General features: G+C 40.7%; 1 protein-coding gene across 2 annotated transcripts in view; it reads right to left on the bottom strand.

Annotated features, from left to right (window-relative positions):
* The window catches only part of LOC102790712 (A-type voltage-gated potassium channel KCND3-like), a 108,814-nt gene extending 94,960 nt beyond the window's left edge, over nt 1-13,854 (bottom strand). For both annotated transcript variants that reach the window (XM_006782755.3, XM_006782756.3), the window contains exons 1-2: nt 13,533-13,854; nt 11,532-12,691 (exon numbers count right to left, since the gene is read on the bottom strand). In XM_006782755.3, coding sequence (XP_006782818.2) covers nt 11,532-12,634 — 1,103 coding nt within the window. In that variant the 5' untranslated portion in view covers nt 12,635-12,691; nt 13,533-13,854. The remainder of the gene's footprint in view (nt 1-11,531; nt 12,692-13,532) is intronic.
* Nucleotides 13,855-14,134: the final 280 nt, after the last annotated feature.

Raw genomic sequence — 14,134 nt, 5'->3', positions numbered from 1 at the left:
TGTAGATGGTGTTTGCTTGCAAGTTCAATGGTAACTTTATTGTCCCCAATGGGCAATTGATTTTCCTTATGTCCACACATGATACAACCCCACCTCCCCTCAAAAAACATTACCTACATTACCTAAAGATAAAAATAAAAATAAACTTACAGCAAGTTGTATATTGTGCAATAGAAACTTTTTCATATCAATATCTGCTAAAAGCATTTTTTGGATAAATAAAAAATGGAAATACAAACTTAAACTGATTTGAAAACAAACACTGTAAATGGTTTTTATTAGCATTTATAACATATAAATAATAAAACACAGCCAAGCAAACATAAACGAGTGCAGATAGATTTTCTCAGAAATCAAACAGACCAGTTCAAACAGAACCCGAGGGAATAAAAAAACAGTGTTAGATAAAAGATTTTCTTCTCCAGAGCTTTTTATATGCATTGACAGATGGGATATTGGTGACCTCATCACCTGAGCATATGTTCCTTCAGTAGGTGAACAGACTGACAGGCGACAGGCAGGAGGGAACACTGCGCCTCATGAAAGGCTGGTGAGTTTGTTCTGTTGCAGTTGTACTCATATGTACATATTTACCCATACTAATTGAAATATAAGAAGCTTTAGAGAGTGGGGGGTGGGTGATGTACAGGCAGAAACATTTGAACTACTTTATTTTCACCTGACTGGCTTTGTTTTATAGGTGTGGGTGTAAGCTGTAAAAACAAAGGGTGTACTGTACTGTGTCTTTGCCTGTTTTTTGGTTGCCCTTTTAAATATAGAGTTTTTGTTACATGTTTACATCATGACCTTATATGTATGGTTATTTATATACGGTTAAATGTAAAGGTTATTTGGCACTTTTTTATAATTTCTTTAAACTGTTCTTTTTTCAGGGTGGATTAGCTGTACAGCATACATTTTCAATGACTCTAACAAATAATCATTGGATGCACAAGTTTGAATTTATTTTGAATTTTCTGTAATCCACACAAGTATACATACAGTCTCTGATATATACATACACCCAGTAATATAAGGTTAAATGTTCATTCGCAAGGTGCAGATCAGATCAGATGATTTTAGTAGCCAGCAAGCCTTTGGGCATAATTCTAACTGGATATTTGACTTGATGAATCAGTAAAGTTTATTTAAGTTTGATGGTGTGTTGCAAAGAATGAGGTTGGAGCTTTGGGAAAGCCAGTCCAAAACCTTAGCTTCTTTTATCATGAGCATGGCCCTAACCAGCACCATACTTGAGAGTCGGTACAGAGTTCTAAGGTTTAAAGCCTCACCTTTACACTTCCAAACATACCTATTGTAAGGCAATTGGCTTGTCCATATGGGCGGCAGCAAATTTCAGTCAAGCTTAAAGGTGTCGATTTGGAGTAGAATCTTCCTTTGTTGGGACCCTCTCATTCCACGGCAATTCAAAACTTGTTTCATTGTGGACAGTAATGCTGGTATTCAAGCAGTTTGCAGTTCATGGTAGATCCTGAGTTGTTCCTGAACATCCTAACCAATTTCCTCTCATGTGAGGGTGACCATTTGGGTGGCGATAAACTATAACTGCAACTGTTTGTACAGATGATCCTCAAATCTGCAGTTGGATAGAAACGGCTTCAAGCTATCTTCTCCCAACTTGTGTAGATATATAGTTCTCCTTCTTAGGGCCTCAATGAATTCCATGGAATGTCCCATCGTTCTGAGTGTTACTCATAATATTGTTGGGTCATTAAAATATTAAGTGCCTTGACGTCTTGTGATCTGGCACTATATAAACCAGGCGAGAAACCACAAACCAGGCGAGAAATTTGGGTGTAGTGATGGATGCAGACCTAAACTTAGAAAAACACATTAAGACAATAACAAAATCAGCTTACTATCACCTCAAGAATATTTCAAGGATAAAAGATCTGATGTCTCAACAGGACCTGGAAAAACTAGTCCATGCATTCATCTTTAGTAGGCTTGATTACTGTAACAGCATCTTTACAGGTCTACCTAAAAAATCAGTCAGACAACTACAGCTCATTCAGAACTCTGCTGCTCGAGTCCTCACTAAGACCAAAAAAGTGGACCACATCAGTCCAGCTCTGAGGTCTTTACACTGGCTGCCTGTCCGTCAGAGGATAGACTTTAAAGTTCTGATGCTGGTCTATAAAGCTCTGAATGGTTTAGGACCAAAATACATCAGTGACCTCCTGACCCAGTATGAACCTTCCAGATCCCTCAGGTCATCTGGATCCGGTCTTTTATCAGTTCCCAGAGTCAGAACCAGACACGGAGAAGCTGCATTCAGCTTTTATGCTCCTTATATCTGGAACAAACTCCCAGAAAGCCTCCGATCAGCTGAAACACTCAGTTTATTTAAATCCAGGTTGAAGACTCACCTGTTCTCAGCTGCATTTGAATAAAGCACCAAATCCGCACTTAAGCTTAAATTTCAAAACTTACATTTAACTACTGATTTTATCTGTTTTGATTTTATATACTGTTTTGTTTGTTTGTTTGTTTGTTAATTAGTTTGTTTGTTTGCTTGTTTTAATCAATTTTAAATCATGCTTTTTATTTGTTTTTGTTTCTAATGTCTCTGTAAAGCACTTTGAATCACCTTGTTGTTGAATTGTGCTATACAAATAAACTTGCCTTGCCTTGCCTATAAAACTAAACTGAATGAAATTGAAATTGGTCAGTCCGGTGTGTGCAGTCAAACAAAACGCTTTTATTCAGACAAAGAGGAATTGTTAGTTGTAGTCAACCATGACCACTAACGAGAAGCAAACAGGCCAACGCCTTGGCAAATTAAAAGACACTTTAGAACATTCAGCTCCACTTATTAAAAGTTGAAATTATTGTATGTGTATATTTGAGCCTATATGTATAGTTGACCCTGTGTGGATTACAGAAAATACAAAATAAAACCAAATTCTAGTTGTTTAAAGTCATTAAAGATATATGCTGGACAATCATTCCACCTTCAAAAAAAGAACATTTCAAAGAAATAATTAAAAAGCCCAAAATGACCTTGATGAGTTTGTGAATCTATTCTGATTTATGTCTACTTTATGATGTGTACTACTGCACACATGCAGCCCACCTCAACATAGGAGAGAATGGTTAAGTGATTATGATATTACTCAAGCTGAATACAACTCTTATAATGTTTTAAGATTTACTATACAATATTATACACTATAAATATATACAATATACAGTAAATTACACAATAGAATATATTTTACAATATTGCAACGGATCTCAGTGTTACTTTGCCTAAAAGCACAGGGGACGATGACTCAGATTAAAATGAATCTTTTACTTACAGAGTCAATAATACTGAACAGATCTTTTTCAGGTAATTATACAAAACCCTATGGTATAAACTATGGTATAGTTTATCTTTATACTGATCTATACCCTGACTTTAGGGCTGTTCGATATAACGATATATATCGGATGACGATATAAAAACATCTATGTTTCATTTTACGCTATCGTTTGTTTCGTGGTGTTGCAAAATAAACTGTTTTTTATTTTTTCATCGTTTTGATGGTCACTGTAGTGGCTACATTAATTTATTAAAGTTCTCTCTTTCTCTTATATTTAATATAACCACACTACAGACGGACAAGCGCCTGTTTTTATGCGTTGTGGTTAGCAACAACTACGGTAACACCATCGCGTGTCCGCTTGTTTATGTTCCACATAAACCTTTCACAATAAAGCTCAAGATCCTGTTGAGACTTTTCAAAATAAACTGAATCACGTGAAAGAGCAGATTTATACGGATGAGAAGTAAAAAAAGAGCCGCCAGGTGCTAAAAAATAAACCGTAGACTCAAACGTTAGGACAGGCTTTTCCCCGCAGCACGTAATAAATACTATATTTATAGTAATAAATGCTCACAAAGAAAACGGCGGCTGTTACAACTTATGTCTAAAAATGTATAGTTTCATGCATCGGTTAAAACACTGCAACTTCATGACGCGCAGCTGGAAACATTTCCCGCAAGACGAGCTGCCCAAGATTCACAGAATTGTTACAGAAAATGTTACATTTTTGTGATTTATATCGTTATCAGGACGATAGAATTCTCATATCGGGATATGAGATTTTGGTCATATCGCACAACCCTACCTGACTTCATACATTCGATTTGCTGCAGAATTATTTCCAACAGTATCCAATGTTTTTGTAATAGGTATTGAATTTCAGCCCTTGAATTCAGCACTTACAAAATGACACGTGTGTTTGCTTTGAACGCGCATCAATTGATAGTTTTCCCAATTACAAATCATTGTCCTTGGGTAGTGATGAGGATCACTTTGTCAGAGCTGTAGAGAGACTCTCAGTGTCACTGCCCATTGTGCATCACATATAATGGGTCTTTGTGAAAACACATTGTTCAGGTTTACAATTTACATAATGCTTTCACCTTGGCATTTGTATCCTTTAGTATGTGTGATACAAAAGAAAGCACTTGTACTAAACACAGCAAACCACACAAATATTGCACAGGTAAGGTCAGGCAGCCTGTCTGGCCTTACACAGCACAGAGACTAACAGGACTATTATGGTCCATGCTTGTCTTTCGCACAATACTGTATATACAACAAAACAGAAAAAAGGCTGTTTGCCACAAGTCAAACTGGGAAATGTCTAGTTCAGGAAGTTTTAGGTCGACTAGCAAAACATGTAATTTGACTGTCTGTGAAGGTTCTCAGTCATCCAGGTCATCGTAGTCAAAGGAGCTTGCAAAGAAAAGCGTCTGGACTTCTTTAAGTTACTTGAAGACGTTTCACCTCTCATCCGAGAGGCTTCTTCAGTTCTAAGGTCAAATGGTGGAGAGTCCCAGATTTAAACCTAGTGGGAGTTTCCCCCCACAGAGGGACAAAAGGACCCCCTGATGATCCTCTAATCGCCTGAGCCAAGGTGTGGAACTGGGTGTGGGTCCCAATCAGCCAGAGTTTCGGGTGAACTCATTGTGAAACCTGGCCCCACTTTATCATGCGAATTCCTGAGGTCAGATGGCCCAGGATGTGAGTGGGCGTTAAGGCGTCTGGGGAGGGAACTCAAAACTGGATTATAGATGGCAGAGAGTTGGTGTCATAAACCACCGCCTCTGTTCAAAGATGGTCGCTCACAGTGGACATAGATGGCTTCTTTCACTCCTCTTTCAAACCATCTGTCCTCTCTGTCCAAAATGTGAACATTGGCATCCTCGAAAGAGTGTCCTTTATCCTTAAGATGCAGATGGACAGCTGAATCTTGTCCTGTGGAGGTGGCTCTTCTGTGTTGTGCCATGCGCTTGTGAAGTGGCTGTTTGGTCTCTCCAATGTAGAGGTCTGGGCATTCCTCGCTGCACTGTACGGCGTACACCACATTGTTAAGTCTGTGTTTTGGCGTTTTGTCTTTCGGGTGAACCAGTTTTTGTCTGAGTGTGTTGCTGGGTCTGAAGTACAACGGGATGTCATGCTTGGAGAAAACCCTCCTGAGTTTCTCTGATACACCGGCTACATAGGGGATGACAATGTTGTTGCGTCTGTCCTTCTTATCCTCCCTCGCTGGTGTCTGATCTTCTTTTCTGTGCCTCTTTGCTGACTTTAAGAACGCCCATTTAGGATAGCCGCACGTTTTGAGTGCTTCCTTTACATGTGTGTGTTCCTTCTTTTTCCCTTCAGGCTTAGAGGGAACATGTTCTGCCCGGTGGTGTAAGGTCCTAATTACTCCAAGTTTGTGTTCCAGAGGGTGATGGGAGTCAAACAGAAGGTACTGGTCCGTGTGTGTGGGCTTCCGGTAAACTTCGATGTTGAGGTTGCCATTCTCTTCAATGTGCACGGCGCAGTCCAGGAAAGGCAAACAGTCATCCTTTGTGTCTTCCCTGGTGAACTTGATGTTTTTATCCACAGCGTTGATGTGCACAGTGAAGGATTCCACTTCTTGTGTCTTGATTTTGACCCAGGTGTCGTCTACATATCTGTACCAGTGGCTGGGTACTCTTCCTTTGAAAGAGCCAAGAGCCTTCCTTTCCACTTCCTCCATGTAAAGGTTGGCTACAATAGGTGACACGGGGGAGCCCATGGCACAGCCATGTTTTTGTCTGTAATAGCCTTCGTTATATTTGAAATATGTAGTGGTGAGGCAGAGGTCTAACAGTGTGCAAATCTGATCGGGTGTGAAGTTGGTCCTGTCCTCCAAGGAGTTGTCTTCTTGTAGTCGTTTTCTGACAGTCTCCACTGCCTCCGTGGTGGGTATGCACGTGAAGAGAGAGACTACATCAAAGATGAGATGATGATGAGATGAGATAGCCTTTATTTGTCAGTTGCAGGTCTTTTGCCCACAACCGAGATGACAGACCTTGCCGACCGTACATACAATACACAAACATCACATTGGGGAGACAGGTCAGGCTAGGTAGCGAGGAAAAAAAACATCGAAATGTGTAACACAGAAGGATAATACAGGAATGCACAGATATCAACACACCATAGCACAATAAACACAGACAAGCAACATGGGAAAGAGTTCCAGTGTGTACATCTGATCTGGGACCGCTGCAATCTTTCGACTGCGCCTCCAACTGACCCAATGTCCACATCAGAGGGGAGGTAAGCGTTGGAGGTGGCGTTGGATCCGGGGTAGGGAGGGTGATGCGTCGGTGAGTGCTTATCAGTATCAGTATATGTATGTGTGTGCGTTTCCATAGTTCAGCTGAGACAGTGTCCTTCGCCCTGCCAGGCTAAGTAAACAGTCTTCCAGCCAACCCAGGTGGCCTTGCATGGAATGGGAAGGAACAGACTAAACACAGTCGTTATCAGGGTGTTTTGTTCAGCTCCGGCCTTGTAGCTGGCGCCGAGAGGGTATCCACATGAAGTGATGTTATTTTTTACTTTAGTGCGAACAGCTCATATGAATTTCAAAGCAGTTCTACAGTCCAACACTGGTCTCTTAATCTCCCGTTGGAGAGCCGCGAGCTTCGCCATACTTGCGTTCTGTGATGTTGTCATTTCTTGTGCTCAAGGAGCCGATTTCAGAGAACTCACGGCAGTGTGCCTCCCCGAGATGTCATCCAATTTTGCGCCCAGAGATGTTATTCCGGGCAAGCCCTTCCGAGATGTATCCAGTCTGCAGTCAGAGATCTTATTCTGAGTATTCACAGCAGCCGTAGCCTCTCCAAGATCTTATCCGTTGTGACTCAATGAGCCCATTTCGAGAAACTCACGCCTCTCCCATCGTTCCAATCCCAGCGGGCAGCCTTGTGGGGGTTTGAACAGCCGGTTCCGCTTTCTTAATTCTTCGATAAGTCAGGGCCAAGCCAGCTCCGATCCGCCAGAACCCTGTTACCATGGTTCCAAATAGGTAGATATCTTCAGCACTCAGGCTCACCCAAGCCCAAACTTCTCGTTGAGAAAGGGGTGTCAATTGCATTCAGGGACCAGTTGATTCAATCCATAATTCCTCTTTTAGGTTTTAGAGAACAGACTGTGAGAGAATGTTCCAGGGAAAATACAAAAAAACCACGAGACTAGACAAGGACATAAGCAGGGAAGATAAGGGAGAGGAGAAAAAGTGCGTCCGCCTCCTCCGAGAGCCAAAGAAAAGAAAAGGACACCATGGTTTCATCTGGATCCAGGGTAAGTTTCTGGACCTTGTCAGTGAAGTCGTTGGAGTTCTTGATGTGGTGTGGGGTGTTCCCCACGAGAGGAGCAAGGATGGTAGCAAGGTGTTTTGCAATGTTATAAGTGGCTGAGTTTATGCTACTGACTATGGGTCTGAGTGGGACAGCTTCCTTGTGGATTTTTGGAAGTCCGTAAATGCAGGGTATGGCATCCCCTGGGTAAAGGCGGTGATAAGTAAGGCGGTCAATGATTTTGTCCTTTTCCAAGTCTTGAAGGCAAGCTATAACTTTCTTTTTGTAGCTGCTTGTGGGGTCTCGCTTTAAGGCTTCGTAGGTATTGTTGTCACTGAGGAGAGTAGTGATCTTTGTATGGTAATCTGTAGTGTTTAGGACCACGGTGCATCTTCCCTTATCCGCTGGTAAAACAGTGATGTTGTGGTCTTTGCTCAGGGAAGCGACGGCCTTCTTTTCCTGTATTGTGAGGTTGGACGGAGGGACTTTGGCACTGGAGAGGGTGGCTGAGACTTTCATCCTGATTTGCTCTGCTTCTGTCTGTGATAATTTATTAATCCGTATGGCAGATTCTGTGGCTATGATGAGGTCCACTATGGGCAACTGTTGTGGAGAAATGGCAAAATTGAGACCTTTGGCTAATACTCTCTTTTCAGGTTCAGTGAGATTCCTGTCTGATGAGAGGTGAAACGTCTTCAAGTAACTTAAAGAAGTCCAGACGCATGTCATTTGACTCCTGACCAGGAATCTAACCATACTTTATTTCATTTCATTTTAGTTTAGGAAAAAGGCAGAAGCTCGTGACATTCGCAGTGTAGTTATCTGTAGTAATCTGCTGCAGCATGACAGCTCCCACACATGCTGTCCAATCCAGTATTTATGGTTTTCTCAATGACTCAATGATAAACAGCATAATTATTTTTGAAAATAAAAATTATTATGTCACTAAACATAAATATTTGTAGTTTCTAGACAATATAAATCCTGATAGACAGTAAAAAGCCATTTTTCTATAAGGTTTTAAACTCTATGTGCAAAACAAAACTTCCATTTCTCCAAGCCATTCTTTGGTTCATCAAGCAGCACTAATATCTGCACAAACAATATCACTTTCACCAAACGGGACAATTCAAAGTCCTAACTAAAGCTAAGATATGGCTTTTGTAGTCAAATAGATAAATAAAACAAATGGTTACTTTGCTTTGAATTAGAGATGATTTCCTGTAGTGAAACAAAAAGGAAATTCTCAGTGATTGAATAGTCAGTGCTACATCAATAAGGTTTCAACATCAATCAATTATTTTCATTGGTGGGAGGAACAGGCTATCCGTCCGTGTCTTTACCGTCTTGAACTCATCTAACCTTGTGCCTTCGTCTCACTGGGATGTAGGAACAGGTCATGGTCAGTCAAGCTAATGCTTGTGATTCCTCCAAATATGCCACTTTGCATTTCAGAAGCTCCCCACAAGTAGCTCTGCTAAAAGTACACTGATGGAAGCAACGGCAACCTGCACAGAGCTGATGAGCTGGGCAGCAAGTCAGACACATGAACAGCGTAGAACATCTGGTCAGTTTAAAAAGAAATGTTATGGAAATGTAGACTTCATTTCAAAGAAGATCTCAGCAAGGCTGCATTTCTCTATGAGGATGGCCAACTCAATAACAAATGGTAAGCTGACTGGTCTGCAATAGGATGTTACACAAGATTTTCTGCTTAACGCTTGTTTTAGAGAATGAGAATATCAGAATTGTCAGATTTCATAATTTCTTGTCTAATCTAATCAGATCATTGCAGCAGACAACCAGTGACACCTTGTGACAGTGTCACTCTCACATGTGAGGCCTCCTGTTCTTAATCAATACAGAAAAATTAAAAGGGGAATTTGTAGTTCATAGCACCTATTAGCTTTATTCCTTAATAGGAATAAAGATCAGTGTAGGTTAAAGTAAGTTAATGTTGTAAATACAATTCTTAATGTCTATTTATTAGGTTTATAAATATGTATAAATAAAAGTTTATTAAGGCTAGTAGGCTACCCCCCAGCAATCGGGGCTGTACAACATAACCATATTTATCAAATGATGAAAGAAAAATGTCTATCCTTGTGGTCATTATATAAAATTATAAATTCACTACATTTACAGACATTATTGTAATAATTGGTTAAAGAATTGGTAAAATTTCAGTGAGTAAGGTAATTTTTTTTAGAGTTTTTCCTTATTTTTTAAGTTGATCAAATATTGTAAAAGAGCTGAAATAATTAATGAAATGTAGAGTACATATGTATTCTTAATAAACGTTCAAAAAGTTCTTGATTCTCACTTGTTGATAATTAGAAAATACATATCTTTGCGGTCACATAAATCAAACAATGTAAAATCCAACCCATCAGTTCTTGTATAGTGATAGCATCTTTCACTGTTTCTCTAAAAAAAAAAAATCCAACTCATAGAAGTTTCAAAAATATTCATAATAACTGGTTACCACCAGTTATTGCGAATATTATTATCTTAAGTCCATTTTTCACAATTTATTAAATTCTCAAAGACTCATATAAACTTTGTCTTTTTATCCTGAAGTTTAGAGTCCTGCATTGCTTTCACTGAAAAAACATGAGGTGGGAATCTTTTCCCAGTTGCTGTGGAGAGAATGAAAAATGACAGAGGCCGAAAATGTTTTCAATACATATAAAATGTAGGTATTCCTTTTAGACAGACTTAAAACGATAGGCATTTCCTTTAACGCGTTTCCTGCTCGCTTGAAAGCGATTTATATTCAAAAATACATTTACATTACTCATGTGAGTCACAAAAACCATTAAAATTATTTTGTGTCATGTCATTTCTTTCCAAAAGCACATTTTCCATTTACATACATAGCATTATCTACAAAGAGAGCCTGAGGGAAGAATGCATTTTTAGGAACTCGTAATTATTCTTCAATTCTGCTTCTTTAATAGAGTAGTACACTCGACCAAACTTCGGGAACACTTTTAAGTTCACCTTGCCATTCATGGCACAGAATCTCAGCGAGCTCGAAGGAGAGATTAAGAGCAGAGTGGAATCATAATAAAGGTGACAGAGGATGCCTCATGGGACGCTTTGCCTCCAGGCGTACAGAAGAAAATCTCACTTTATAATGCAGTTAAATTATTTCACGCTCGCAAAGCATTTTTTAACTGAAGCTTTAGCTATACATGCGGAGCGCCTGGTTTAGCCCCAATTAGCAAAAGGAAAATTGTAGAAAAGCTATTGTTTGTCCTCTGAAAACAATCAAACTTACTATTTATTCAAAGATGATTAGAAGTCATGCCATAAGAGTGTGGAGGTGGGAAAGAGTTGTTAGTTAATTGGAGGGTTATGAATAGAACTGTTTGTTTCAGTATTAGCAAAAATGTTCAAATGTTTTGGTTGTGGCAACCTAATGACATATGGAAACTTTTTTTTTTCCATGAATTTACACTGATCAAAAACAGAAACTACAAGATGTGGCTCTGCATGAGCTGTACATCCCTTGCACAAATACAAATCTATTATCTGAGCATCTACTTGTGTATTGCATGTATTCAAACAGTGTCTTCTTATTTGGAGAGCTCTAACTAAGGCAAACAAAACGCCATGAATGTTTGTGCTGATAGATAAATGCTACACTCCCCACCATTAATCACACTGGCAGTTTCAAATAAGCTGTAGCGTACTGAAGTATGGGGGAAGGCTGTCTTAATGCTCATTTGAAATTCAAAGTGGTTTTCATAAATTATTCAGTTTATTAAAATCATAAGCAACTCTGTTATAATTCCACAAACAAAATACACATATACCACAACGTGTAGCTGTGTGTGAATGCATTTACCTGTGTCAGTGTGTGCGTGTGTGGGGGTTGCATATGTCTATTACTCACCCCAGCGTCGTCATGGTGACAATAGTGTACCAGAATGAAGCTGGGATGCTGGTGAACTTGCTGGAGCTGGAGCCCTTCTCTGCATAAAACATGACCGTGGCAAAGATGATGATGGCCATGGTGAGTGAGAAGAGGAGGAAGCCCAGCTCCGAAGCGCAGCTCTTGAGTGTATAACCCAGGATCCGCAGGCCTTGCGAGTGGCGGGAGAACTTGAAGATACGAAACACTCGAAACACACGCAGTGTCACGAAGGCGCCGCTGACATCCTCGTTGTTGGTCATCACAAGACCAATATAATATGGCAAGATAGCCACCACGTCGATGATGCTCATCACAGAGCGCATGAAGCGGTAACGACTAGGTGCGGCAAACAAGCGCAACAGATACTCCACGGTGAAAATCATAACACAGGCGGTGTCCATGCAGAAGAACGCGACAGTGTAGCGTTCGCCACATGGCATGTCTTTCTGATTGGCAGTAGCACCACAGGGCACGGTCTCCACCACATTCGTGATGACCGAGACAGCAATGAAGAACCCAGTGACATAGTAAAAGACCAGGGCCATGGTGGAGGTGTGGGGGTTTTCGAAGGCGCGCCACATGGTCTCTCTGAAGTTCATGTTGGGCATCTTCAGGTCCATATTCTCTTCCTGATCATCCTGCAGCCGCTCTAAGTTCTCCCTCTTTCTGTCCTTGTATTCTTCATAGCAGCAGTCACCGATGATCTCAGGTATGATGCCAAAGAAAGTCAGCTCCTCATCATAGGCCGAGATGCACTCGTGACGAGGATAATGGAGCTTTCCCGTTCGGTAAAAGTTGAGAATGCTTCTGAAGGCGTCAGGGTCCCGGTCGAAAAAGTACTCCTTGGTTTCCTCGTTGTAAAAGAAATCTTTCTCAGAACTGCCCAGTAGGGTGTCTGGGTAGCGGTCCAATGTTGTTCTCCAGGTCTGAAAACGACGGCCGCTGACATTGAGGATGATAAGTTCATCTTGTTTCTTGCTGTTGTCTCTTGGCGCTATAGGCATGGGGCAGTTGGCCACAGGCATCCAGCCAATTGCTGCAGCCCTGGCAAAGGGGAGCCACGCTGCTACTCCTGTTGCCATTGTGAAGCAAAGTCTTCCACACCTTCAGACTTAACTGTCCTGAAAATGATCTGGCATCTGAAGAAGAAAACACAAAAAAGGGAACGTGGATAATTAACAGCAAAAATGACCAGTGCTGACCATCAAGGTGCTGTGTACCATCATGCCTATTCTACTATGAGTTTCAAAACATTTTTCCTCTCTGTTAAATCTCCTTTCACTTTCAGCAGTCTCTTGTTTAAATATCTGAAAATGTCATCTATACAAAATGCCACCTGAGCTGCTAAAAATGGAAAAAACAGCTAAAGGTGGATGTAAAAGTTTGTGTGAAATGTAAAATCTGATTTCCATGAAAAAAATAAAATAAGTCGAGTTCGACTTAGACCACAATTAATTGGTGAATCAAATGACTCGCCTTTTGTGTCCAAGCCTATGTCGAAAAGGAACAATTAGATGTACAAATTAACCAGCATCAGCGACATTAAGAAACAACTATAAGGCTTCTGTTCTGAGCAGCTTCATTAACTATCCTACGGTGAAAAACAGTGACAGCCAAACCTGTTGAATCTAAATAAGGAGGAAATCTACTTCAGAGTTCTCCATGCGCTGATAACGTTACGCGGTTTTCCCTGTTAGAATTTTAAAGTACATAAATTACACAATGACCTGATGATGTTTCTTTACTGATTTGTATTACCTGGTCGAGTATAAGCAAACATCTTGTGTCCGTGCACGTTATACTCAAAAAGTGATTTTGTAACGTTCACGCCTTAGAAACACCGCTTTTCGTCTCCAGCGCACGAATCGCACAACTTCTCCAACAAACGCATCCATTCACCTGATAAATGCAAATTTCTAAATATATCAGCCCTTCCAAAGATAAGAACTGAATAAAAGGAATAAAAACAGGAATACTCACAGAAAAGGAGATGGAGTGGAGGAGGGAACAAAATCCCAACTCTTCCAAACCGAGTCCTCAGTTGTAAGTGAGAAAGGATGAGCTCGGATCCATCCAGCGAGCTCCGGCAGCGAGCAACACCTCTCTTCTTCACCGATCGGCAGACTCCCGCACCGAGCAGAGCGAAAAAACGCGACTGAAAGCAGCAGAATTAACCGCAAGACTCTGAAGAAACGGTCTGTGTCTGACGGATTCTACATCCTGCCTTCTTTGATTCCCCGTCACTGTTTGAAAAAGTGAAATGTGATGGAGAGGAGACGCACGCTTCCCTTCCTTCACCACAAAGTACAATGTACGACTCGCTCGCTGTGCCAGCTCCGTGTCATCAGTCCTCCTCCCCTCTGCCTCACTTTGCCATCATCTGTGACAGACTTCAACTCACTTGGCACTTCCAGTATGGTGGTGATGCACTGTAAAGCAGAACGTGACGTTGTGATGCAGGAAACTGGACTTGATCAATCAATCAACTTTAAAATTTCAAGTTATGTAGAGCCTATTTGTTTACTTATTATTATTTTTATAATCTCAAAATGAAAAATAAACCCTATTGGCAGACAAGAAAC

The sequence above is a fragment of the Neolamprologus brichardi genome, chromosome 5, assembly GCF_056152115.1.
Source record: "Neolamprologus brichardi isolate AB-2024 chromosome 5, ASM5615211v1, whole genome shotgun sequence".
Taxonomy (NCBI): Eukaryota; Metazoa; Chordata; class Actinopteri; order Cichliformes; family Cichlidae; genus Neolamprologus; species Neolamprologus brichardi.
This window is presented reverse-complemented; position numbering and strand designations above follow the sequence as displayed.